Source organism: Haliotis rufescens, unplaced genomic scaffold (assembly GCF_023055435.1).
Source record: "Haliotis rufescens isolate VD_foot unplaced genomic scaffold, xgHalRufe1.0.p SCAF_13, whole genome shotgun sequence".
NCBI lineage: Eukaryota > Metazoa > Mollusca > Gastropoda > Lepetellida > Haliotidae > Haliotis > Haliotis rufescens.
Genome location: NW_025963813.1, coordinates 39,387,918 through 39,414,281, shown reverse-complemented (window position 1 = coordinate 39,414,281; position 26,364 = coordinate 39,387,918). Strand labels below are relative to the sequence as shown.

Below are 26,364 nucleotides of genomic sequence, written 5' to 3'. Positions count from 1 at the left end.
CACTATAAAATAGGCCGTCATATAGGTGGAATATTGCTGAGTGCGGCGTCAAACAGCAAACGACTATCAAATAGTGATGATACCAAGTGTTCGCTAAAAGGTGAGCATATCCTGCCCAAAACGGTGACACCCTTCACAACCACATGCAAAGGCAAGTCAATTATTCACCTGACAAAACACGGGAACATAAGGTACAAGTCAAAATAGAAATTGCATCGGACATCGTTTTTGTCACTGATGTGTCAAAATTGAAAATGTCCTCCGCATGTATACCATAAAACGTTTGGGAAGCTTTACTGAGGTCTTGAATGTTGTAACCTTGATAAAAAAAACAACTTTTGAGTAGAAAGTAGAGAGTAGCAAGAGTAGAAAGAGCATGCTCGATTGTATCTCAAAAGTTGTGAAATGTAAACACCAAAGGCTGGAGCTGCTGGAATATTGCTCGACATGAAGGGGAAGTTGAAGTCATCCCTCTTGTCATACAGTCTCGTGGAGAGTGTTTTGTCACTCATAATTTTATGCATAGATCTAAATATGAAACAGATGAGGCTATCTCTCTGGTCACCTTTATTTCTAGTTCAGGTGGGTAAGTCAGTGTAAGGGAATTTGCTATGTGAATATTATTGAACGATATCACATCCTCGATACCAGGGGGCACGGGTGGCCAGGTCGTCTAAGGCGCCACGATTCGCTATGCAGACTTGCGTCCCTTGGGCACGCCAGACACCTATGATTGTGAGTTCGAATCCCGATTCGCCACGATGATGTTTCTAGGTTTGTCAGCACCATACCCGTGCTCGTGGGTTTCGCCGAAGTGGTAAACTTCCGAGACCTGCATCGCTTTGCGGTTTCTTCCCACATTAAGCTGACACGCCGGGATATAACTGGAATAATGTTAAAAGCGGCGTTAAACCCAACTCACTCACTCTCTCCAAAAGGATATCTAGTTTGGAAAACATTTTGTTCGGTAAGTGTCAGTTATTTATTGTTTTACGCAGTTTCCTTAGTCAAACATATTTCAATATATATACCGTCTATATCCTCACAACACAAACATCATAGCGTTTATTGAAACATTTAGGAAAACAGACTGCTGGTTCATTTATCCGATAATTGGACCGTGGCTTTGTGAACGGCATGCAGCTATGTTGGCGTTTGGGATGACGATGAACCCAAAGGAGTTTCCAGGTGCTGTCATCGTCCCTGTTCCCAAAGCTTTTGGCGTCATGTGTGGTATTTGGTTGTTGACAAGTTGCAGTGTTTTGCCATTGAGCTGCACTTTTCTGATAAGAAATACATAAAAAATGTCTATTGGTCTCCATATTATACAGTGATTAATTATTCCTCCTTTCAATCGTTGTCTCATCTGTCTATTTTAAATGTGTACGTCTTCAGTTACTTCGTCTGATCCTGCAGTTAGTTCTGTTGGCCATAGTGTGCATTCTCCCTGATCATGGACAATTGCTCATGTCAGGCTCAGATTGACTGCAGCAAGTCAACACACACTCACCCATTTCTGTTATAGCTGCTGTTTCACAGTCAAATGTGTCCCAGAACTATCCTCAGCGTTCACAAGGAACCATTGATTCATGAAGTTATTGCAACATATTGTGAAACTTGAACCAAGGACAAAACCCTTTGGTTGAAAGAAAAGATATTATATACAAACTGTGACGTCAAATCGCCCCCCTCTGGTGTCAGCCAGAATATGTCCACGTCTTTGGTGTTCAGATCCGATATGCTTAGAATTACGGGGTCACTATTTAGGTTAAGGGCATACACTGTGATACTGCCAGGCTTGTAGTTGTACACGCTGAAACATGAATCGATGATGTCATAACAAATGTCGGAATCAGAATATATGATTGTTAGTATTATTTTCGTGAAATCTAGCCATTTGATTTGCCAGTAGCCATTTTGTGTAAATCCAACAGGTCTGTAAGGACATCGTTACGTCATAATGTTTTATGTGACGCCATGTGCTTGTAACGTCACGCATAGTTTCATTACCGCGATTCAACTGGTACATGTATTATCACATGGACACATTACATCGAAGTATGGCTTTGTAGCTCGTGAACTCGAATGAAATATATTCATGACATATGCCAATAGCGAAAGAGTACATAACATTCAGATTGTAAATTCATTTGCCTAGGTCTAGGCTGTTTTTTTCAATGTTTGTGAGGATATTGACTTTGATATAATGTTATTGTTATGTTTTCTTATTGTGTTAAACATATATTAATTGCATGTTGCACACTCACATGATGAGATGATATGACATGATGTCCGGCCCTCAACGATAAATTGAATATTTTGGAATATTTGTTTATAACTTATATTTTGGGTATCATTGTTTCTTTCTTTCTGTATTTGATATAATGTTGATTGCTAATGATTTGTAAGGTGATGTCATGGTAGGCCAAGACACATTTCGTTCAGTGTTTGCCACTTGTTAATGTCTGAGTGTAATTAAGGTAAAACGTTGCTAGCAGACTCTTTAAACAGGTTGGGAAAAAAATGTGACTAAACAACTCACTCGGTAAGCTTCGTACAGTGGGCATACAGTCGGAGGTTGTTAGATGAAGACGGAACATCAAACACTTTGTTACCAACAAGTCTCTTGTAAAGAAGCGTCAACCAGTAGTCCTGCCCAAAGAGAGCTTCCATACAGAAAGACAATATTGGCATTCATGTGTGTTGTTTTGTGCCATTGTCAGCAAAATGAAAAATGAAAAACATATCTGGGTATGCAAACCAATGGTTGATGTTGTGATAGTCGAAATAAGATGATGCATAATAAGACAAGTCAAAGAGCCTTATCACCCAATACCCAATGCAGCCGGGCTTTACAAACAGGAGGTTCTGTGACATATGATGATGTGGAATTCCGACAAAGGAGCATCGACGCAATGACATTGTTGAACGACAGTGTGACATTATGACATGTTTACGATACATGCGTGTACGCACAGGATTGGGGTCGTTGTTTCTGTCAAGAAGTGAATGGTGCCCTCCGAAGAGTGACTGGCGCAGGACCCCTTTTAGGCCATATTTTGCTGATGCACCTGGTTTATCAAGCCACCTGGAATTAGGATATAGCAATCAACACTATCAAATTTCATGTACGTACAATGATCTTTCGTAATGCGCCGTTTATGTAACAGGGAAAACAAAGCGAAATTTAATTGTTCACACATGTACTGCAGACATTATCAACGGTATATCATATCAATGTATACTTGAACTTCTACACGTCAGAACGAGACGATTTACAATAGCTTCACAGCATATCGAGTTCCAAGGTTAACCGACAATTAAGATCAACGTATGCTTCACCCACTCGAGGGGCGGTCGGGTAGCCTAGTGGTTAAAGCGTTCACTCGTCACCCGGAAGACCCAGGTTTGATTCCCGACATGGATACAGTGTGTGAAGCCCATTTCTACTGTCCCCGCCGTGATATTGCTGGAATATTGTTTAAAGCGACGTAAAACCATACTCACTCGCTCACTAACTGCTCCGGCCTGTATTCAATCTTTGATTGCTGGCTTTTCTTAAAAAGATCCTAATTTGAGACAGAAACCGTTTAAAAACCTTTTAAACCAAATTCATTTGGATAGCTAAAACGTAGAAATACTCACAGATTGCCTGCCACATATCTATCACCTATGCCAGGAGTGCCTCCCCCATAGCCGGACGAGGTCTCCCCTAGCCACGCCACCAGACCATGATGGCTTCGGACCGTACTCATCACTGTCTGTAGTTCAGATATAAGATGATCCATTGTAGAATACTTAGAAAAGTCTTCCAGCTTGGCGGTTTGTCCATTAAAGTAGTAACTGAAAATAGGAAGGTGATGTTTTCACCGAAATGCTAAGCGTGTTACTGTATACACAACAATGAGCTATGATACTATTGTTTGTTTGTTTGTTTGTTGTTTAACGCCGCACTCAGCAATATTCCAGCTATATGACGGCGGTCTGTAAATAATCGAGTCTGGACCAGACAATCCAGTGATTGATAACATGAGCGTCGATCCACACAATTGGGATCGGTCCATGCATCAACCAAGTCAGCGAACCTGACTACCCGATCCCGTTAGTCGCCTTTTACGACAAGCATGGGTTGCTGAAGACCTTTTCTACCCCGAATCTTCACGGGTCTATGATACTATTGCTGTCTTTGGTCCTCTCATTATGTTTCATTCAAAATTCCTGTTCTTGTTGATATAGAAGTCCTACACAGTGGTTAGTGATCTATTTAATCTATTAAATCGATCCATCTGGAAATGTAGGTTACTAGCAGTTCTTGGCATTTACTGTCCCATTGATACTTCTACCTATCATTTCAGCATATATGTGTTGTCATCTTCAATTTGTCGTTTGTACTCCATGACCTTTAATTGTTGTGCGTGACATGAAAACTTCATCGTGGTCCGTGTTCGTGATTCTTCACCCGGAAGGAAGTATACTCACTGATGAATGGTCAAGACGTCTATGACACTGGCTCCCCAATGGGACAGGAAGCTGGAAATACACATTGGGCAGATAGTAACTATTATGAATAAAACTTGTTTGAACAGTCGTTCACGGCGTGACAGCTTGATGTGAGAAGAAAAGCACAAAATGATGAAGGTCGCAGATGCTTACAGCTTTTTGGTTGTTTTTTTCTTTTACGCCGCACTCAATATTCCAGCTATATGACGGCCCTCTGTAAATAATCGAGTCTGGACCAGACAATCCAGTTATTGACATCATGAACATCGACCCACGCAGTTGGGATCGATGACCTGCACCAACCAAATCAGCGAGCCTGACCACTCGATCCCGTTAGTCGCCTCTTACGACAAGCAAAGTCGCCTGTTACAACAAGCATGGGTTGCTGAAGACGAATTCTACCCCGGATCTTCACGGGTCAGCAGGGGCAAGGTGCTCACGAACGTTAGGGGCAGAAGTCTGCACTGTAGTTTGTAGCCGCTAATTCGACTGGTTCATAGGTGCTCCCTTGTATGCTATTGAATCAAGGCCTTGCTTAGATTCTTAGCTGTAGCATGAGAATAACAGGACACGTTTGGCATAGATATGGCTCAATCTACAAACAAGCTAACTCTCGGTTTATGACCACAATGAACCTTACGTTCTTGCATAGGGGATGCAATGTTTATTTTGTACGTACTTTTTAATAAACGTGTCTTTATAACCGGCTATATCAGGTCCAAGGATGAGACTGGACTTATAGGCCGTTCCTTGGAGAACTTGTTTCAGCTCCTTGTAGTCGCTTCCCAACTGAACATCACTGACAGTAGTATTCCAATGTCGGTATAACAAGTTCGGTTCTCCATGAAAAATACGTACGATGATAATAAATAAATTATGATACATTTATGGCGAAGTGAACAAAGATACGAAGCATATTAATATCGTTCTCCATGTATTAACAGTGACGAAACTATCATGTTGCATTTAATGTCAATGTAAAAATACGCAGACAATCCTGTATTAATATATCGGGTTTGTCTACTGCTTAAGGCCGCAAAATTCCAGAAATTAATCGGACCAGAAAAACACAGAATTATGTGCAACTTCCCATGGCCAGGCGACCCGTGAAGATTCCGGGGTAGAATAGGTCTTCAGCAACCCATGCTTGCCGTAAAAGGCGACTCGACTATGCTTGTCGTAAAAGGCGACTAACGGGATCGGGTGGTCAGGCTGACTTTGCTGATTCATTTCATCGATCCCAATTGCGTGGATCGATGCTCATGATTGTCTGGATTATCTGGTCCAGACTCGATTATTTACAGACCGCCGTCATAAAGCTGGAATATTGGTGAGTGCGGCGTTAAACAACAAACCAACCAACCATGGCCAGGTCTTCGGGTACGATGGCCAGCAATGGACCAGTCTGACCACCGATCTATTTAGTCACATTATACAAGTACATGATGTTGAGCGCCTCTATAACTCGGGGGTCTACAGGGATATTATTTAGATGTGGTTGATGCGACATATACATGACTTCAAAACCTACCATTTCCCAGTTCAATCCCTGCAAAAGTGTATCCTTTGTCAGAGGAATATTTAAGCAACTGCTTAGCGTTTGATGGGTTCCACTTTGTTTCATCGCGGATCATTAGGTTGAGGCCAAGCACTAATTTCAGCCCAGTCTTGTGAACAAACTTGTTGAAATCATCCCAGGTGTTTGCTGAAAATAGATGTTTGTAAATCGGATTTACCTACATTCTAATAACATATTGTTTCAGTTGTATATGTTTTTAGAATGAGTCAAACCACGCTTGTGGATATCTGTATCTTGAATTGTGACGGATAAAATGAAATTGCGTGAATAAAGAAATTCAGTAGTCACAGGGTTATTAGATACAATGACAACCAGTATCACCCAGTACTGTTCCTCGTAAAGCAAAGTCCTGATTAACGAATTTGGGGAACAAAGTAATATTCCTTTCTTCACATGTGAACGTCTTAATTTTTGTTGTCAAATAAGTAGAGAGAAAACGAAAGCAATGTCAGTGTCATAAAATTACATTTCATTTCAAACCAGTAATTCAAAATGAGTAGACTTTTGTTGGATATGGATTAGTTTCTATTGAGTAGCCCAGAATAACCATTATGGCCTATGTAGTACCGTTTGGAGGTAGACTGGAAATCTTATGATTAAATTATTTTTCTTGGACGATGTAACAATTTAAAACAGCTATCACCTTGGAGTTGAAACTGTTGGCCAGTAGCTATGTTGTGAGTCGGGTCAAACACCATGAAGTCCCCTGATGTGCCTCCGACTCTCAGATACCCAGGTGCTAAAGCTTTTCCAAGAGTCACAAGTTTGGGAGAGCTGTTAAAACAGACAAGCTTTCTAAGGTTTTGATAGTATATACTAAAAGTCAGTTTGAAGTGCCCGAGTCAGTTCGATTCTACATCCTTGATTGTGTTGATTTTTCCATCACAAGGGATAAATATTTCCAGGTCAAAACTATAAAGGATCTTTTTAATACTATAAGTACTCATTTAGTTATTGGTTTTGTAAAAGAAATTGAATTGTATCATAAATTTTGTTAATATGATTTGTGTATAATACCTTTTTAAAATTAATAGAATTAATTTATATCTGAGATTGTTAGTGGCAGTATCCTCGAAGGGGGTTTAAGTACTGTAAAATTATTGTCCCCCTGAGAGGGTATCGTAAGTCCCTGTCATTCAAAGAATATTTACATTTACTACGCTTTTAAACGTAGAATATCTGTCATTTTAATTGTGGCTAAAATTATGGACAATCGCCAGCAACGGAAGGGATGAGATTTCTGTGATAAGTCTAGTTATTTTACTGTCCCTTGTTGGCAGTTTTGTACGTAAGTCCCTATGTATTTATATGTTTAACCCTTTATAGTCACGATATGGCTGAAATATTGCCGATGTGACTTTAAATTTCTAATTCACTCACTCACTCACTCACTCACTCGATTCTACATCGCTTTTAGCAATATCTTGCTACATCAGGGTGGGGAATCCTATATACGCGTCACACATTATACTCATGTTTGTAATCAAACCTTGGCCTTCGACGTGAATTTTTCACTTAAACCACTTACCAACCGTTCGATAAAATTGGAAACTGAAGAAATATTAAAGTTGGTCCCGCTAACTGATGACACCAGGTGTCTTCAGCAACCCTTGTTTGCCGAACAGAGGCGACTATGCTTGTCAGTTCAACTTTTTCCAGTGATGTCATAAAATTAACTTCCAGTTATATCATGGCGCAAAAGTCTTATGTCATGCATGTCTTAGACTCCTACCACTTTGATGAAAGCAACGAGCACGGGTACACTGTTAGCACACATAGGAACAGTATCAGGACGACTATGGGAATCGAAACCACAACCATATGTTTCAGACACAAGTAGGTGACACAACTCTGCACAGCGAATTCGGCGCCTTTGACGATTTGTCCATAAAAGTCCATAGTTGGTAAGTGAGTGAATGTATACTCTCCACACGACACTCACTAATATTCCTGATGGATCTTCATAATCCATATACAAATCGAGTTTTCAGGAAGGTGAATGTGGTAATTAAATACAATTTTGTCTCACAGATTTACTTTTGTGTCTAGCTTTGACTTCAAACTGGTTGACAGATCCTCCCAGAAATATATTCTATATTTTATATTTTTTTCCCCACCTACCGACAAGGATTTTCGCACAAACCCGTGAACCAATAAACCAATTTAGATAATATACCGATCGGACTTATTTCTACATATGTTATATGTACCTGACGTTGTGATACTTCAGATTGTACTTCAGTTGACCGCTGTCGATGGTGACGCCAACAAACATATCACCAATTACCTGTAACACATGGTCAGTTTTTACCCTGATATGTTCTGTGTGCAGGGACGCAGTGAACGGCTGTATCCACGCCAATCCAAATAAACACAAGACGATCCTATCCTTGAACATGCTGACTGGTACTTAATGAAGAAGTTTATTATCTCTTATATTGGCTGAGGTGCTGGAAAACTGCAGGTGCTACCAAGCCTTGAGGACAGATAAGGAACCCAGACACGCGTATTTCATAATCTGAATGAATTCCAATGAATATCTATATTATGCTCACACTGTAGGCACTCATAAAGGGCAGCTTACATAAAGTGAGTGCTTGGTAACGCTTATCGCTCTTCCCCCCGTGTGGATCCATGAGAGGATGTGTCTTCAGCACGCCTTTGCTTGTCATATGAGGCGACTATATTGGGCAACCCATTTGTCATGAAACATATATAAATTTCAACGGGGCTATGTTGGTATTTTTCAGTGATGAGGTCAATACATCATTAAATGTATATTGAGTTTGTAAAAAAATTCCTCACCTATGAACATGCATGAACTTCAGTGAATGAGTGAGTGAGTTAACATTTAACGTCACATCGGCAGTATTTCAGCCATATTGTGACGAGAACTTTATTAATAAGACATATATTGAGACGAAATAAAAACCTGTCAACGATGGACAGTACAATAACAAGTATATCACACATTTGATTTAAAACTAGTTGAGAATATTGAAAGTTAGTAACTATTAGAGAACAACACAATGTAAAAATGGGCTAGAGAACGTCAGTCACTGAAGGGTGATCATCATACTAGGGACCATGGGGACCTATAGTACCTTAGCTTCCTGCATGGAGCATGAACTTCAGAGAAAATGTGCTACTAATTTTATATGACATTTTATCCAGACGTAAACATGAGAACAATGTCGATTATTTCTTATCGAACAACTTATCGAACAAATGGAATTGTTTGCATTACTAAATTACAGACTGATGTTTGAAACATGCGCTAGTACACATATATATATCTGATTTCTAAATTGAAACTTAAATTGTCTTGAAAGAGGCATGCGCATGTGCTCCGTTCTTGAAACCGGAAACGTGTTGGAAGCTGGTAGGAATCTGGTGAGTTTCGATAGAAATCCCGTCTGCAGTTTGCAAGTAGGTAAGACTTAAATCAAGTTGTAAAGGGACTCAAATTGCCATCGTGTTGCCAGCCAGCCTTTCAGAATCTGTCACGTCACGAACCCTCCCCACCCCAAATGTTGACCTGTCAAACTATTGACTTTTTCATTTTACCTAAATTTTACAAATGTGATTTTTTTTTGAAAATTTTACATTAATGTGTACATTTATATACTTATCCAATCTCACAATATGCACTAAAGGTTTTCCAGCTTTTAAAACCATTTCACTCACACACACCTCGCATCACCATTGTCACTACCCAAACAAATGCGTCACACATTACAATCCTGTGCATCGTGACGTAAGCAATTTGATCACCTGACACCCTGTGCCATATCATTCTCTGTCTTGGATCTGACAGGCTATTGTTACTGATGCCGATCTGGATAGCCGGGCATAAAACGTGTGAGATGTTCAAATGTTAAAACTTATCCTGTCTCACATTATGCAATTTATCCCAGGGTTGGTCTGTGGGTCTCAGAAATACATCAGCCGGTAATGGTCTACAACCGAGAAATATGAGATAACCCCTTTATGTTACTAGGATATAAAGTCATAACCCGGGTACCACATGTGTTATGTTTCTTTACATAGAACATCATTTCCAGAACGACTGCAAAGGTTTGAAGTAAGGAACCTATTCAACCACCACCAATTCGGAAGGGGTCTCCTGTCAATTATTTCTACAAGACTAACAACCACATAGGCTCTAAGACATAAGGCTGATCAGCTTGGCATCTCTTTGAAGATAGGAATCCCACTGTGGGATTGAAGTATGCGAAGGGATAAAAAAAAATCCAAAAGGGTCTTAAAACCATTACTGAGACATCACATGCACAAGACAGAGGTGTGCAGGTAAGTGTTTCGGACACGAACGAAACCGCTGCAACTTGCGACAACTTCATAAACAGACACTCGATCTGGGAATCTGAACATACAAACCATAATAAACAAGGGTGTGGCAACTTCATTGATAAAGACCAATGTCTTTACAGACGCTGGATCTGGGAACCCGAACTTACAAACCATAATAAACAAGGGTGTGGCAACTTCATTAATAAAGACCAATGTCTTTCCAGATACTCGATCTGGGAACCCGAACTTACAAACAATGATAAACCAGGGTGTGGCAACTTAATTTATAAAGACCAACGACTTTGGGAACTCGAAAGTCTGGGAACTCGATCTGGGAACCCATAATAAACAAAGGCGTGGGTCTCAATCATTTTGATACGAAGTACGAGTCTGTTGTAGCAGGAACGCGTATCAGTTATCTGCGTTGGTGAATCTGCGTTAGTTGCTGTGCCAGGACCAGCAGATCAAACTGATGGAGGCCAAGTATATGAGTAACAGGGAGATATGAGGTAAGTATTTGACTTCTAAAAACATCCCCACATGATGGCGTTGAGGGTGCAGTTACCGTGCAGTGCAATTGTGGATGCGATAGCTCTCGTCTCGTGTGGGTAAGACGTCTGAGGCGGAAATAGGAAATAAATTGTTTATCATGAAATATGACAATGTTATTAATCCCATGGCTCATGGGCCAATCTGGTGATACGGACCGCTGAATTCTGCGTTTTTATAGAAAAATGCCATGGGCCGAACCTGCCTGACATTTGTCCTTTTTATTAACAACAGCTTTTCATGTCTTTATTTCTGGAGTATAACACCCCTGTAACTCTGGTGTTCCAGACTGGTTTCCACTGTGGCACTGTCCTTGTTGACACTCGATGACGGGTGGGGAGCAGGGGTGCTGAAATATTTTCTTACAAGATGGCTTTCAATCCTCATTCTGGTTCATCTAAAACAAACAAACGCAGGTATATAGATTCTCTTTCATCTGATGAAGATGTCCCTTCACAGGTAACTGACTCATGGCCAAGGTTCAGTGTCATCTCATCCGCTGATGGCCATTCCCTAAAACTGAACCCTTTTGCAATCTCAAAGGAAATACAAAGTATTTGTGGGGAAGTAAAGAACGTCACATGTTTACGATCTGGCTCAATCCTTGTGGAATGTGATCGGAGGCAGCAATCTGTTAATCTGCTGGGTCTCCAGCAGTTTGTTAACACAAAGGTTGTCGTTTCTGAACACTGAATACACAGCACTGAATTCAAGCAGAGGCATTGTGAGAGATCGTGCTCGCTGTCTCGCAGACATGACAGAGGAAGACATTGCAGCTGAATTGAAACACCAAGGTGTCACTACAGTCAAACGTTTTACTAGAAAAACTGAAGATGGAAATATTGTAAATACTCACACCTACCTTTTCACGTTTTCACTTTTAACTCTCCTCAAATCAATCAAAGCTGGTTAAGTTTCCATCGGAGTGGAGGTTTATGTTCCCAATCCACTCTGGTGTTAGAAATTCGGTCACGGGGCTAAATTTACACTGCCAAGACAAGATGCTTCTGTTGCAGTGGAACTCATGAAAGTTCTGATTGCACAAATGACATCAAATGTGCCAACTGTGATGGAAAGGACTTGTCTTCATCCCAATCCTGTCTGGTTTTTGAACACGAAACTAAAATACTAAAACTTAAAAGTACAAACAATATTTCTTACACAGAAGCAAACAAGTTCCTTTTTCCATTCCTGACTCCAAACAATAAAACCTATTCAGCTGTTGTGTCTTCCACAAAACCAGCTCCCACAATGTCAATGGCATCCACTCAAACAAACATCTCTTGGGCACAGGCTGACCTCATAAACCTTGGTGACAAATTGACAACTGCTTCCCAAACAGAGAGTCTAACCCCATCTAAGCCATCAGAACCAGACAAGATACATGGAATTGAACATGTTCAGGGTAAAGCCAATTTGTCCAAAATCAAGCAAAAAAGCAAATGAAAAGGGCCAGGGCACTTCAACACTTGGAGGTGCCTTCTCTTACAAATACCCCTGTAGAGGTTCATAACCCTTTTGAACCTTTGGCCATGGGTATTGTTCCCTCAGTCCCAGTCCATGGGAAAGAGTCTTCATCTCGCTCACGATCTCCAGTTGAGCCACAATGAACAGCTCCTTCCGTATTGGTGAGGCAGGGTATTATAGATATCCCTGTTCCTCTAAATACACCCCTTCAAGCTGTTGCAGTTGGTTAACTCTAAACATTGTATTTACATTATGCTCGCTTTCTGTTCCTCCATCTTCCCCTCTTCAACAAACATGTGACGTTAAACCTTAACTCACTCACTCACTCTTCAACAAACTGACCTTCAAGCACTATATGACCAGATCCCAAAGCCCTGTTTCATTATGGGCGACTTAAATGGACATACTCCACTCTGGTGAAGTGCTGATTCCAACCGAAAAGGGAAGATACTAGAAGATCTCATTTCTGATAATGCTTTATGCATTTTTAATGATAACTCTAAAACCGATTTACATCCTGGTACAGGCACCTATTCCTCACTTGACTTATCACTTACAACCTCAGACTGGCTAAATGAATTTGAATGGTCAGTCCACGACGACCTCTGCGGAAGTGACCATTTTCCAACTATTCTCCAAACAATAGCACCTACTGATGTTCCTCCATCATCAGGATGGAATTTCACATTTGCTAACTGGTCTTTGTTCGAGTTACTCTGTACGAGCAAATTAAATCCTGATCGTTTTGTCGATGTTCCTGATTCAATAAAAGTGTTCTCTGATGAACTAAACAAAATAGCTGATGAATGTATCCCCAAGTCCTCTGCAAATCCACACATTCGTAAACCATGGTTTAATGATACGTGCAAGCAAGCTAAAAAGGCACGGAAGAAATCTGAACATTATTTCTGTCGGCATCCTATGGTGCATAATATAAATAAATTCAAAATTCTAAATGCTAAAGCACGGCGTACATTTCAGCAAAATAAACGTATGTCTTGGCAAGCTTACGTTTCAAAATTACATTCACGAACGCCAATGTCCAAGGTATGGAACATGGTAAGGGATCTAAATCTGGCATTCCCAATCTTAGGATGGGAATGAGTCGTTAACTGATAATCTGTTAATCTGATATTGCAAATAAACTGGGTGAAACTTTGGCCAAACATTCTTCCCATTCCAATCATGTGCCTCAATTTAATAAATACCGAAAGCAGCAGGAAAAGAAAACTATTAATTTTAATTCAGAAAATGGGGACAATTACAATAAAATATTGTTCTATTCATGAACTACATACTTCCCTCGGACAATCTTACGATACTGCTGCTGGAGCTGATAACATACATTATCAACTCCTGAAGCACTTACCAGAATCATGTTAACAATCACTGTTAAATATTTTTGATGAAATTTGGACGTCAGGACGATGTCCAACGTCTTGGCGTGATGCTACTGTTGTTCCAATACCTAATCGAGGACGTGATCACACAGATCCATCAAATTATCGACCAATTTCAATGAAAAGCTGCGTCTGCAAAACCATGTAACGCATGATAAATAATTGACTTGTTTGGTACTAAGAAACTAATAATCTCATTACAAATATACAATGTGGTTTCCATAAGAACAGAAGTACTATCGATCATTTATACGTTTAGAATCATTTGTTATAAATGCCAAAATAAACAAACAACATGCAGTGTCTATCTTTTTCGATCTCGAAAAAGCATATGAAACTACAAGGAAACATAGTATTTTAAATGATTTACATAACTTTGGATTGCAAGGTCGGTTGCTTCATCTACCCTGTCTGATCATTATAATGAGGAACAGGGCATCCCACAGGGCAGTATTTTGTCTGTCACATTATTCAGTATAAAGATCAATAGTTTATCGACAATTTTAAATGGTTCAATTGATGGATCACTTTTTGGGGGTGATTTTAATATTTCCTGTCGTGGCAAAAACATGCATACAATCGAAAGGCAACTGCAGCTATGCTTAAATTAAATCGAGAAATGGTCCTTGGAAAATGGATTTAAATTCTCAAAATCTAAAACAAACTGCATTCATTTTTGTAGAAAATATAAACCGCATAAAGATCCGGAACCTATTTAAGATAACACTCCTATTAACGTTGTGAAAGAAGCCAAGTTCCTTGGTATAACTTTCGATCACCATTGACTTTTCTGCCTCACATTAAGTATTTGAAGAATAAATGTCTGAAGGCCCTGGATTTACTGAAAGTTGTCTCAAATTCTAAGTGGGGAGGAGATCAGAAAACCCTCCTTCAACTATACAGAGCACGTATCCGCTCCAAATTAGATTATGGCTCCATCATTTATGGTGGAGCTTGTAAAAAGCAATTTAAAATTCCAGATCCTAGTCACCACCGAGGCCTGGGGCTTTGCCTTGGAACCTTCCGAACTTCGCCGATACAAAGTCTGCATGTGGAGGCTGATGGGTCGTCCCTTAAACAACGTCGCATAAATTGTCTTTGCAATATATATCTATATTACATTCTTTGAAATCCAACCCAGCTTATGATTGCGTTTTTAATGCTCTATACGAAAATCTCTACCAAACAAAGTCATCTCTTCTTCCACTGCTTGGAATAGGAATAAATAAATCGCAAATAAAGCTTGAAAACATTGCCCCCACTCAGCTTACATTAACGTAACATTAACCAAACTAAAGAAATCTGACACAAATCAACTAATTTATCAACAACAATATCATGAATTACGTAACACATTACTTACAAATCTACATTCACAGATCGACCCAAAGATGGTGGCGCTGTTGCCAGCGCCACGGTCGTTTGATCCAGGACTATCTCATCCCGCTTACCATTTAACTGTTCAATTTTTACAGCAAAAGCAAATACTATTTTAACAGCACTTAAATACAACAAAAGCCAATCTAAACATAAACAGTTTATAATTTGTTCAGATTCTCTTTCTTGCCTCCAGGCTATTAAAAACATGTCATCCACGCATCCACTTATAATTTAAATTATTGAGCTGTTTTATGATCTTGCTACAGGCCAATGCGTCATCGTTTTCTGTTGCTTACCCAGCCATGTTGGAATCACTGGGAACACAATGGCCGATGCTGCTGCAAAAGCAGCACTCAACAAATCTGTGACACCACTTCGTATCCCATACACCGATATCAAACCTCTTATCAGATGTTACATCCGAGATCTGATGCAAAAGAAGTGGGACACCAAAGTAGGTATCAATAAATTACATGAAATTCAACCAACCATCGGTTACACCTACTTGGATTGTCAGTCCAGATTTGAATAGGTCGTAATGCGACGATGTCGTATTGGCCAGATCAGATATACACATGAACATTTATTGAAAGGCGAAGATCCTCCATTTTGTATCCTTTGTGATGAGAGAATCACGGCCAAGCATGTCTTGCTTATCTGTATTGATTTTGCCATCACAAAGGTTAATTATTTTAAATCTTCATCTGTCAAGGATCTTTTTAATGATATTAATTCTCTTTTAGTCATTGTTTTTTTAAAAGGAATAGCATTGTTTGAACGTTTTTGATTAATCTGTTTTGCAAAATAAATAAATGTTGTTTTGAATTGGTAGATTAAAAAAGCAACTGAGAGTTCTGTGCCTGTATCCTCGAAGGGGGTTAAAGCACTGTAAAAGTATTGTCCCCCCAGAGAGGATACGCAAGTTCCACATCTCCACATCACTCGAAGTACATTTAGGCCTACCACGATTTTAATCGTAGTATACGTGTTAGTTTTAATTAATGACTAAACTTGCATACAGTCGCCAGTGACTGAAGGAATGGTGTATATCCTGCTGGGGTCCATGTAGGTAGCAAAGGTACTGTAAGTCCCAATGGTATTAGAATAGTGATCTCCCTTCAATTCCTGGCGATCTGTATCCCGTTTTTACAATGTATTGTTATGTTAAGTAATAGCTTTTATGGTCACATACTAGTTTTTGATAAAATTGATATCTGTGATAAGTCTAGTACTTTTACTGTCCTTTGCTGACAGGTTTTTATATAGTCTAAATTTATGTTTTCTTAATGTATTGATTGCTTTAGTCACGATATGGCTGAAATGTTGCCGATGTGACTTTAAATATTAGCTCACTCATGATCAAGGTAACAGCTTTCAAGGCCAGAGTGAAAGGAACATCTGGTTGCCTCCCTGTTTGATAATGATTAATAAACACGTGTAAATGATATAGTCAGAATTGTACAATGAACTCACTGGATTTTTCATGATCACTGAGAGGGTTTGTTTTTGTTTTTTTGGATACGGGTTGTAAAATGAAGTAATTAAGTGAGTGAGTGAGTGAGTTGGGTTTAACGCCGCCTTAAACAGTATTCCAGTTATAACTCGACGTGTCAGCTTAATGTGGGAGGAAAGCCCGAGATGATTCACGTCTCAGACGTTTACCACTTCGGTGAAACCCACGAGCACGTGTATGGTGCTGACAAACCTAGAAACATAATCGGGGTGAACCAGGATTCGAACCCACAATCATAGGTTTATGGCTTTCCCAAAGGACGCAACTCTGCACAGCGAATCGTGGCGCCATAGGCGACTGGGCGACCCTTCCCCCCTTAAGTAATTAATAAATAGGCCTTAAGATCTATGTTATAAAATCCTTTTCATTATTCTTCATTGTTAGCACGGGTGATCTAATTTGGGCATGGTCCGCTGATTGCACACATATGTTCAATCCTATATGCACCCCATGTACGATCAGTACGCTCTATCCGAGCTCAAAGTGGTAAACCTCTACATCTTGTACATGTGTCGCTATTGTAATGTAGAAATAATATGGGACCGCCTCCGTGGTCTAATGGTAGAGCGTCCGCCCGGAGAGCGGAAGGTCCGTGGTTCATACCAGCCGCGTCATACCAAAAGACGTTAAAAGATGGTACTTGTTGTTATACCTGTCTGGCGCTCGGCATTAAGGGGCTACAACAAGGACGGGTAGGCTCGGAGTCAGTACACTATGTCTGAGATGCGTATTCATGTTAAACTGCGGCATGGTATCTCAATGTTCTAGCACTATAAATCGGCATCAGTTCGGACTAGTACAAGCAGCCACACACATATATGAACGTGCATGCACGTCGCTATATAAGAGCATTAATCTTGGACGCGACGTTAAACCCTATTTCACCTCACCTAGTAATAAAATATATCTTATGTGGCTAACTTGTTGTTAGACAATGTATAATATATAAGGACGATGTATAAGGACGATAGTATGAAAATATTCCGGAAGTAAGTTGGCCTTCTGACAGCAGAAGGGCAGTGTTTGTGAGAACATAAAACAAACAGACTTTTTGTTTCATATTTAAGATTGACTTCATCGGATATAGAACATCCGTTCACCCTCTGAGCCCTGAATTCAAGAACATTTTATTGTGTTTGCATTATTTGATTACAAATGTTTACTTATATCACCCTGTGTCTTTTCCGTAGAATTTTACTTTGGGAAATATGTGGGTTCACTTTCAAAAATGAGATTTGTTCCATAAATGTCAGTTACTCGTTGTTTTGATCAGTTGCATTAGACTAGCTTACATCAGCGGACATTTTTACACGCCTACATTTTGAAAACACAAACATCATGGCGTTTCTTTGACACATTGTTTATTAAAACGTTTAAGAAAACAGACTGCAGGTTCAGTTATCCGATAATGGAACCGTGGCTTTGTGACCGGCATGCGGCTATGTTGGCGTTGGGAATGACGATGAACCCAAAGGAGTGTCCAGGTGCTGTCATCGTCCCAGTTCCCAAAGCTTTTGGCGTCATGTGTGGTATTTGGTTGTTGACAAGTTGGAGTGTTTTGCCATTGAGCTGTACTTTTCTGATAAAAAACATCAAAACTGTTTTATTGGTCTCCATATTATACATTGAATAATTATTTATAAAACAATATTTGTCTCATCTATCTTTTATATATGTGTACAAATTTGTATGTCCAAGTTCGTCTTCAGTTACTTTGTAAGGTCCTGCAGTTATTTGGGTTTGCCACAGTGTCTGTTCCAACCGATCATGGCCAATTGCTCATGTCTGGCTCAGACTGAATGCAACAAGTCAATATATGCTCACCCATATTCTGTAATAGCTGCTGCTTCAGAAACAAATGTGTCTAAGCACTATCCTCAGCATTTGACAACATTCACAAGGAACCATTTATATCTCTGATGAAGTGATGGCAAGATATTGTGAAACTTGAACCACAGGCAAAATATTTAAGTTCAATGGTTGAAAGAAAACATATTATATACAAACTGTGATTTCAAATCTCCCCCCTCTGGAGTCAGCCAGAATGTGTCCACGCCTTTGGTGTTAAGATCCGATATGGTAAGGATTACGGGATTACTTTTTAAGTTTAGGGCATACACAGTTATACTGCCAGGCTTGTAGTTGTACACACTGAAACATGAATCAATGATGTCAAAACAAATGTCAGGAAATATGATTACGAGCGTTACTCTTTATGAAATTGACCATTTGATTTGCCAGTCGCTGTTTTGTGAACATTCCATACATCTGACGGACCTGTAGGTACATCATTACGTCATACTGTTTGATGTGACGGCATTTGCATGTAAGGTCACATTCGCTCCGTTCACACTCATAGTCACTATACTGAATTTCAGCTGGCAGCCACAGGATTGCCACATAAAAAAACATAACATGGAAATATACAAGACATATGCTTTTTAAGACAAGTAAAGAACATTCAGCTTTTAGAATCATGTACACCTTTCTGCTGTTCCGTATAATACCTAAACAGTATTGTGCTAAGGTCTAAACTTTTTTTATTTCAATGTTTGTGTGGTATTGACATGGATATAATGTTATTCTTGTTTGTTATTGTGTTATTTATTGCTTGTGGAATATTCACACAATTAGATGAAATGACATAGATGACAAGAACTCTAAAGTTTAATTTGAATATTTTGGAATGGTATCATATACGATAGTACGAGAGTATGAACATGTTATTGACGGTTTCATTATTTCTTTCTTGTGTGAGTGTGAGTGTGTTTATTACGGTAAAGGGGCCACCGGCCCATTATACATGAAACTTGACATAATAAGCGCTTCAAAACCGAATAGTATATTTATTTTAAAACTAAACGGGTTGCTTTTCCACTTTTTCGAGAGGCCAACTATCCAAGTATGTTCACAGTGAACGTACTTCTTTCTATTCCCCAATAGTTTCTAATTAGTTTCTAATTCAATATTTGCTATAACGTTGATTGTAAGTGATTTCTGATGTGATGACATATTCCGAACATTGTTTTCAAGTTGGAAAGGTTTGTATATACCTAATGTAAAAGGTTTTATTAGCAGACTCTTTTAACAGATTATGAATAGCGTGTGACTAAACCACTCACTTGTTAAGCTTAGTGCAGTGGGCATACAGTCGGATGTTGTTAGATGAAGATGGAACATCAAATACTTTGTTGCCAACAAGTCTCTTGTAAAGAAGCGTCAACCAGTAGTCCTGTCAAAAGGCATAATGGTGTGCGTCACTATAAGAGAGGCAATAGTGTCATTTAAGCTGTAAAATGTGTCTTTACAAGTAAACGAGCAGTTGATGAATGATGCAAGTCAAAGAGCCTTCACACCCAATACCCATTGCAGTCGTCCTTCACACACAGTAGGTACAGTAGTCCTGTCAAAAGGCATAACGGTGTGCGTCCATATACGAAAGGCAATATTGGCATTCATGTGTGTTTTAATTGTTCCATTGTCAGCTAAAAACGTGTCTGGGCATGCAAAACAGTGGTTGATGGTGTGATAGTCTAAATAGGATGATGCATAATAAGACAAGTTAATGAGACTGGTCACCCAATGCCCATTGCAGCCGGACTTTACAGGCAGGAGGTACTGGTGACATTGTTATAGTGTAACGTTACATGCATGTACGCACAGGATTAGGGTCGCTGTTGTTGTCAAGAAGTGAATAGTGCCCTCCAAAAAGTGACTGGCGCAGGACCCCTTTTAGGCCATATTTTGCTGATACACCTAGTTTGTCAAGCCACCTGGAATAAGGATATAACAATCAACACTATTATATTACATGCACACACAGTGATCCTTTCTTAATGCTACCCGTGAAGATCCGGGGTAGAATAGGTCTTCAGCAACCCATGCTTGCCGTAAAAGGCGACTATGCTTGTTGTAAAAGGCGACTAAGGGATCGGGTGGTCAGGCTCGCTGACTTGGTTGATGCATGTCATCGATCCCAATTGCCTGGATCGATGTTCTTGATGTCAATCACTGAATTGTCTGGTCCAGACTCGATTATTTACAGACCGCCGTCAAATAGCTTGAATATTGGTGAGTGCGGCGTTAAACAACAAACCAACCAACCAACCTTTCTTAATGCGCCGTTTATGTAACAGGGAAAACCAAGCGAAAAAAATTGTGTTACACAGGCCTCACAGATATTATTAACGCCATATCCTATCCATGTAAAATTGAACTTCTGCAGATGTCAGAACGAGACGATTTACATTTGATTCTCGTTATATTGAGATTAAACGTATCATAAACAATCAATCGTCACAATTTGACAAGTATAGGCAATATGCATCTACATCAACGTAAGCTTCACCAACTCGAGATGCTCTAGCTGACATTCTTATGCTGTATTAAATCTTTGATTGCTGGCCATTTAAGAAGTCAGAAACTTTTAAAGAAAGTTGATTTAGTTAACCTTAAACGTAGAAATACTCACAGATTGCCGGCTATATATCTATCACCTATGCCAGGAGTGCCAGACCCATAGCCGGACGATGTCTCTCCTAGCCACGCCACCAGACCATGATGGCTTCGGATCGTATTCATCACTGTGTGTATTTCATGTACAAGAGTATCCATTATAGAATACTCAGAAAAGTCTTCCAGCTTGGCTGTTTGTCCATTGAAGTAATACCTGAAAAATGTTAGCTAATTCGTACGGAATTTTTTACCAACGTGTATAAAAAAAAAGATATGACATCAAGCTATACCAAATGTTCCTTTAAGAATGAAATGAAAGTTATTAATGTGGAGTGGAACTAAAACTAGAAAGATGATATTTTCGCTAAACCGTTTTACTGTATATGCAACAATCAGCTTTTATACAAATATTCCTTTCTTTGTTTTCAGCTCTCAATATTGTTACATTAATACATTTGACCCGCGATGATTTACGGGGTAGAATAGGTCTTCAGCAACCCATGCATGCCGAAAAGGCGACTATGCTTGTCGTAAAAGGCGACTAACGGGATCGGGTGGTCAGACTCCCTGACTTGGTTGATACATGGCATCGATCCCAATAGCGTGGATCGATGCTCATGCTGTCAATCACCGGATTGTCTGGTCCAGACTCGATTATTTTACAGACCGCCGTCATATAGCTGGAATATTGCTGAGTGTGGCGTTAAACAACAAACAAACATTTATAATTTTTTAATTTGACGTTTACACGATATATGGCTTTTCCATTGGACGAGAGGTCTGACACATGACTGCGAAGTTGACGTTCATACAGTTTGGCCCTCACTCTATGCAGGTTCATACTCCAATGAACTCAAACAAAGTGAAGGTCAATTCTTAAATACATGTCTTGTTGGTATAGAAGCTCAACACAGTGGTGAGTGATCTATTTAATCATAAATTGATCCATCTTGAAATCTAGGTAACTATCAGTTATTAGCATTTACTATCCTATTTATACTTCTATCTATCACTTCGACGTATATGTGTTATTATCTGCAATGTGTTCGGTGACCATTAAAACGTCATTGTAGCCTAGTCCCTGATACCTCACCCGGAAGAAGTACACTCACTGATGGATGGTCAAGACGTCTATGACACTGCCTCCCCCATGGGACAGGAAGCTGAAATACACGGCCACATATGACAGATAGTAACTCTTTTAGAAATAAACGATGAAAGGGAGTTGTTTATCCTACAATATAACACTGTATGGAGAACAAGGTTCTATCGTGAAATAAACCACGCTTCGTTCTTCATTGTTCTTTGCGATTTATGGCATATCTATCTCATATCATGTAATATAAGCTGTTAAGCTATTGAGTAGTTCACGCTGTGACGGCTTGATGTGAGAGGAAAACCGGAAGTGATGCAGGTCGCAGAGGTTTACTGCTTTGGTGAAACCCACAAGCACGGGCAAGGTGCTGACAAACCTAAGGGACACAATTCTGCATAGGGGTTTGCAACGCCTTAGACAACTTGGTCGACCGTTCTCCCTTGTATGCCATTGAATCAATTATTCGTTTGGATTCTGACATATAGCATGAGAATAACAGTGCACGCTTTGCATAAATATGGCTAAAACTGAAAATATACAATCTAACGCTCGGTCTGTAGTGAGTGAGTGAGTGTGTATGGTTTTACGCCGCTTTTAGCAATATTCCAGCAATATCACGGCGGGGGACACCAGAAATGGGCTTCACACATTGTACCCATGTTAAGAAATCAACCCGGGTCTTCGGAGTGACGAGCGAACGCTTTAACCACTTGGCTACCCGACCTCCCCACTTGGTCTGTAACCACAATGAAGCTTATTCCCTTGTTTAGGGGATGCAAAGTGTATTATGTACCTACTTATTAATAAACGTGTCTTTATAACCGGCTATGTCAGGTCCAAGGATGAGGCTGTCCTTATAGGTCGTTCCGTGGAGTACTTGTTTCAACTCCTTGTAGTCGCTTCCAATCTGAACATCGCTGATAGTAGTTTTCCAATTTCGGAAATACCAGTTCGGTTCTCCATGAAAAATACGTACGACGATAGTAAAAACATCACGCATGACAGAAAAACCAATCTATATACAAAAGAATATCAATTATGGCCCATTTAACGCGAAGTAAATACATATATGGAGCATATTAATGTCGTTCTTCGTGTCTTATCACTGACACTATCCTGTTGCATTTAATGTCAAAGTAAGAAACAGATAAGCCTGTATTTATATATCGCGTTTGCCTATTGTTTAACGACTCACAATTCTACACAATAATCGAACCAGACAAACAAATAACTAATACAGTGTGCAACATCCCATGGCCTGGTCGTTGGGTCTGACCACATTCAGTCTTCTCATACACGTACAGGTTGTTGGGGACCCCTTCTGATCGGATTCCGTACTTGGATATTATTTATGTGTGATAGATGTGACTAATACATGGCTTCATACCTACCATTTCCCAGTTCAATCCCTGCAAAATGATACCCTTTGTCAGAGGAATATTTGAGCAACTTCTTAGCATTTGATGGGTCCCACTTTGTTCCATCGCGGAGCATCAGGTTGAGACCAATCACCAGTTTCAGCCCGGTCTTGTGAACAAACTTGTTGAACTCATCCCAGGTGTTTGCTGAAAATAGATGTTTGTAAATCGGATTTGCATACATTCAAACAACATGTTGTTCGAGTTCTATATATTTAATAATGAGTAAAACCTCACTTGCACGTGTCTGTATCCTGAATCTTGACGAATGGAATAATTCGTCAATCACAGGTTATTACTTACAGTGGCAACCAGTATCACCCGGTACTGTTCCCCGTGAAAGTCCAGATTAGCGATTTTAGGGGAACAAAAATGTTCCTTTCTTCACATTTAAGCATCTTGAAAAGTAATGCTCGGAAGATTTGGCTTCCTGATTAACGGGAATATTTCGTTCCAAACCGGTATTTCCAAATGTAGCAACTATTGTTGGATATGGATTCGTTTGTATTTAGTAGCTCGGAATAGCCGTTATAACCTCTGTAGTAGAGTTTGGAAGTAGATTGGAAATCTTTTTAATTATTTCTTTTCTTGGAAGACATAACAATCTTATTCAGCTGTCACCTTGGAGTTGAAACTGTTGGCCAGTAGCTATGTTGTGAGTCGGGTCAAACACCATTAAGTCTTGATATGTGCCTCCGACTCTCAGATATCCAGGTGCTAAAGCTTTTCCAAGAGTCACAAGTTTGGGAGAGCTGTTAAAACAGACAAGCTTTCTAAGATTTTGATAGTATACTAAAAGTCAGTTTGAAGTTGGGTGAGTTGGATTTTACGCCGCTTTTAGCAATAATCATACAACATCACGAGGGGAAACCAGAAAAAGGCTTCACATAATTGTACCCATGTTTAAAATCAAACCTTGTCCTTCGACGTGAAGCTTCAACATACCATTAGCCGAACCGGAGCTCCGATCAAACATGTGTCCCGCTAACCGACACATATTTTTATTTCATCCGTAACTTGGGTATGACACAAGTGTATTATATCATCAGTCTACTTTCATAAATCACTCCTATCAATTACTTGTCTTGAGCTTAATCTGATCAATGGCAATTTCGAGAAATAGTGACCCCTGAAGCTCCCGCTGGAGAATAGGTCTTCAGCAACCCATGCTTGCTGTTATAAGCGACTCTGCTTGTCGGAAGTGGCGACTATGCTTGGCTTAAGAGGCGTTTAACGAATAGACTTGTCAGGCTCGCTGACACGGTTATTGCGTGTCATCGTATCCCTATTTCGTAGCTCGATGCTAGTGATGTCAATCACTGGATTGTCTGGTCAAGACTCGATTATTTACAGACCGTCGTCATATGGCTGGAATATTGCTGAGTGCATCAAACAGACAAACAAACAAGAATAGGCATTTTCAGTACTTGCAAAGGTAGATGTCATGTGTTCTACAGGAAAGTGCAACATCAGTTCAACCTCTTGCAGTTATACAGTAAAATCAGCTTGTATTACGGTTATATCACGGCGGGTCAGTGTGATGTCATGTCACTTTGGTGAAAGCAACGAGTACGTGTATGATGTTAACACGCCAAACATTATCAGGGCGAATCTAGGAATCGAACCCACAACGATATGTTTCAGACGCACGTAGTTGACACAACTCTGCACAGCGAAAAAGCGGCGCCTTTGACGATTGATCCATAAAAGTCCATGTTGAGTAAGTAGGCGAATGTATACTCTTCAACACCACACTCACTGATATTGAAGTGAACGTGGTAATTAAATACAATGTGCAGTATAATCATTCAGGTTTCAAGGATAAACCTAGACAAAAAGTAAATCAGTGAGACGAAGGTAAATTGATTTTAAAACTGGGTTACGGACCTTCCAAAATATGTATTGCATTTTTATATTTATTTTTTTCCCGCCTACCTACAAGGATTTGAGCGCAAACCCGTGAACCAATAAACATAATTTAGATAACATACCGATCAGACATATTTCTACATATGGTATATGTACCTGACGTTGTGATACTTCAGATTGTACTTCAGTTGACTGCTGTCGATGGTGACGCCAACAAACTTGTTATCAATTACCTGTAACACATGGTCAGTTTTTACCCTGATATATTCTGTGTGCAGGGACACAGTGAATGGCTGTATCCATGCCAATCCAAATAAACACAAGACGATCATATCCTGGAACATGCTGACTGTTACTTCATGTAGAAGTATATTATCTCTTATATCTCGCTGAGGTGCTGGAAGACAGCAGGTGCTGCCAATGCCAAGCCTTGACAACAGATAAGGAAACCCAGACACGTCTATTTCGCAAGCTGGATGAATTCCAAAGAATATATAGATCATGCTCAGACTATATGTCCATAAATGGGGTTTGTGTGTATCTGTTTATTTCATTTGTACCTTTTGTCACGGGGCACGGGTTGTCAAGTCGTCTAAGGCGCAGGGGCACGCCACATATGAGTTTGGGTTCGAATCTCGGTTCGCCCCGGTTATGTTTCTAGGTTTGGCAGCACCATAACGTGTTCGTGGGTTTCATAAAAGTGGTAAACGTCTAAGACCTTCATCACTTCGGGCTTTCCATTAAGCTGAAACGACGTGATGCTTACTGGAATACACTACTGCCTAAAAGTTCATTCCCCTAACACGCGTTGAGAACGCGTGAAACAC

The 26,364-nt window shown here is 39.9% G+C and overlaps 2 protein-coding genes across 3 annotated transcripts; both read right to left on the bottom strand.

The window, feature by feature from the left end:
- Nucleotides 1-1,000: 1,000 nt before the first annotated feature.
- On the bottom strand, nucleotides 1,001-8,506 carry LOC124129035 (heparanase-like). 2 transcript variants are annotated; one of them, XM_048394588.1, is made up of 10 exons: nucleotides 8,367-8,478; nucleotides 6,723-6,853; nucleotides 6,032-6,205; nucleotides 5,180-5,339; nucleotides 4,480-4,530; nucleotides 3,646-3,843; nucleotides 2,977-3,088; nucleotides 2,543-2,652; nucleotides 1,670-1,813; nucleotides 1,001-1,283 (listed from the first exon to the last, which is right to left on the bottom strand). In XM_048394588.1, the coding sequence occupies exons 1-10, from the start codon at nucleotides 8,375-8,377 to the stop codon at nucleotides 1,103-1,105; spliced, it is 1,272 nt and encodes a 423-aa protein (XP_048250545.1). In that variant the 5' UTR covers nucleotides 8,378-8,478; the 3' UTR covers nucleotides 1,001-1,102. The 2 variants fall into 2 exon arrangements, with proteins under 2 accessions (XP_048250545.1, XP_048250543.1); XM_048394586.1 differs by having other exon boundaries at nucleotides 1,002-1,283; nucleotides 8,290-8,506.
- A 9,537-nt stretch (nucleotides 8,507-18,043) lies between these two features.
- LOC124129047 (heparanase-like) lies at nucleotides 18,044-25,917 on the bottom strand. Its single transcript, XM_048394589.1, has 10 exons — nucleotides 25,694-25,917; nucleotides 24,290-24,420; nucleotides 23,642-23,815; nucleotides 23,048-23,207; nucleotides 22,267-22,317; nucleotides 21,171-21,368; nucleotides 20,361-20,472; nucleotides 19,822-19,931; nucleotides 18,707-18,850; nucleotides 18,044-18,278 (listed from the first exon to the last, which is right to left on the bottom strand). Exons 1-10 carry the CDS (start codon nucleotides 25,879-25,881, stop codon nucleotides 18,098-18,100), a joined length of 1,449 nt encoding a protein of 482 aa, XP_048250546.1. The 5' UTR covers nucleotides 25,882-25,917; the 3' UTR covers nucleotides 18,044-18,097.
- Between the last annotated feature and the right edge of the window lie 447 nt (nucleotides 25,918-26,364).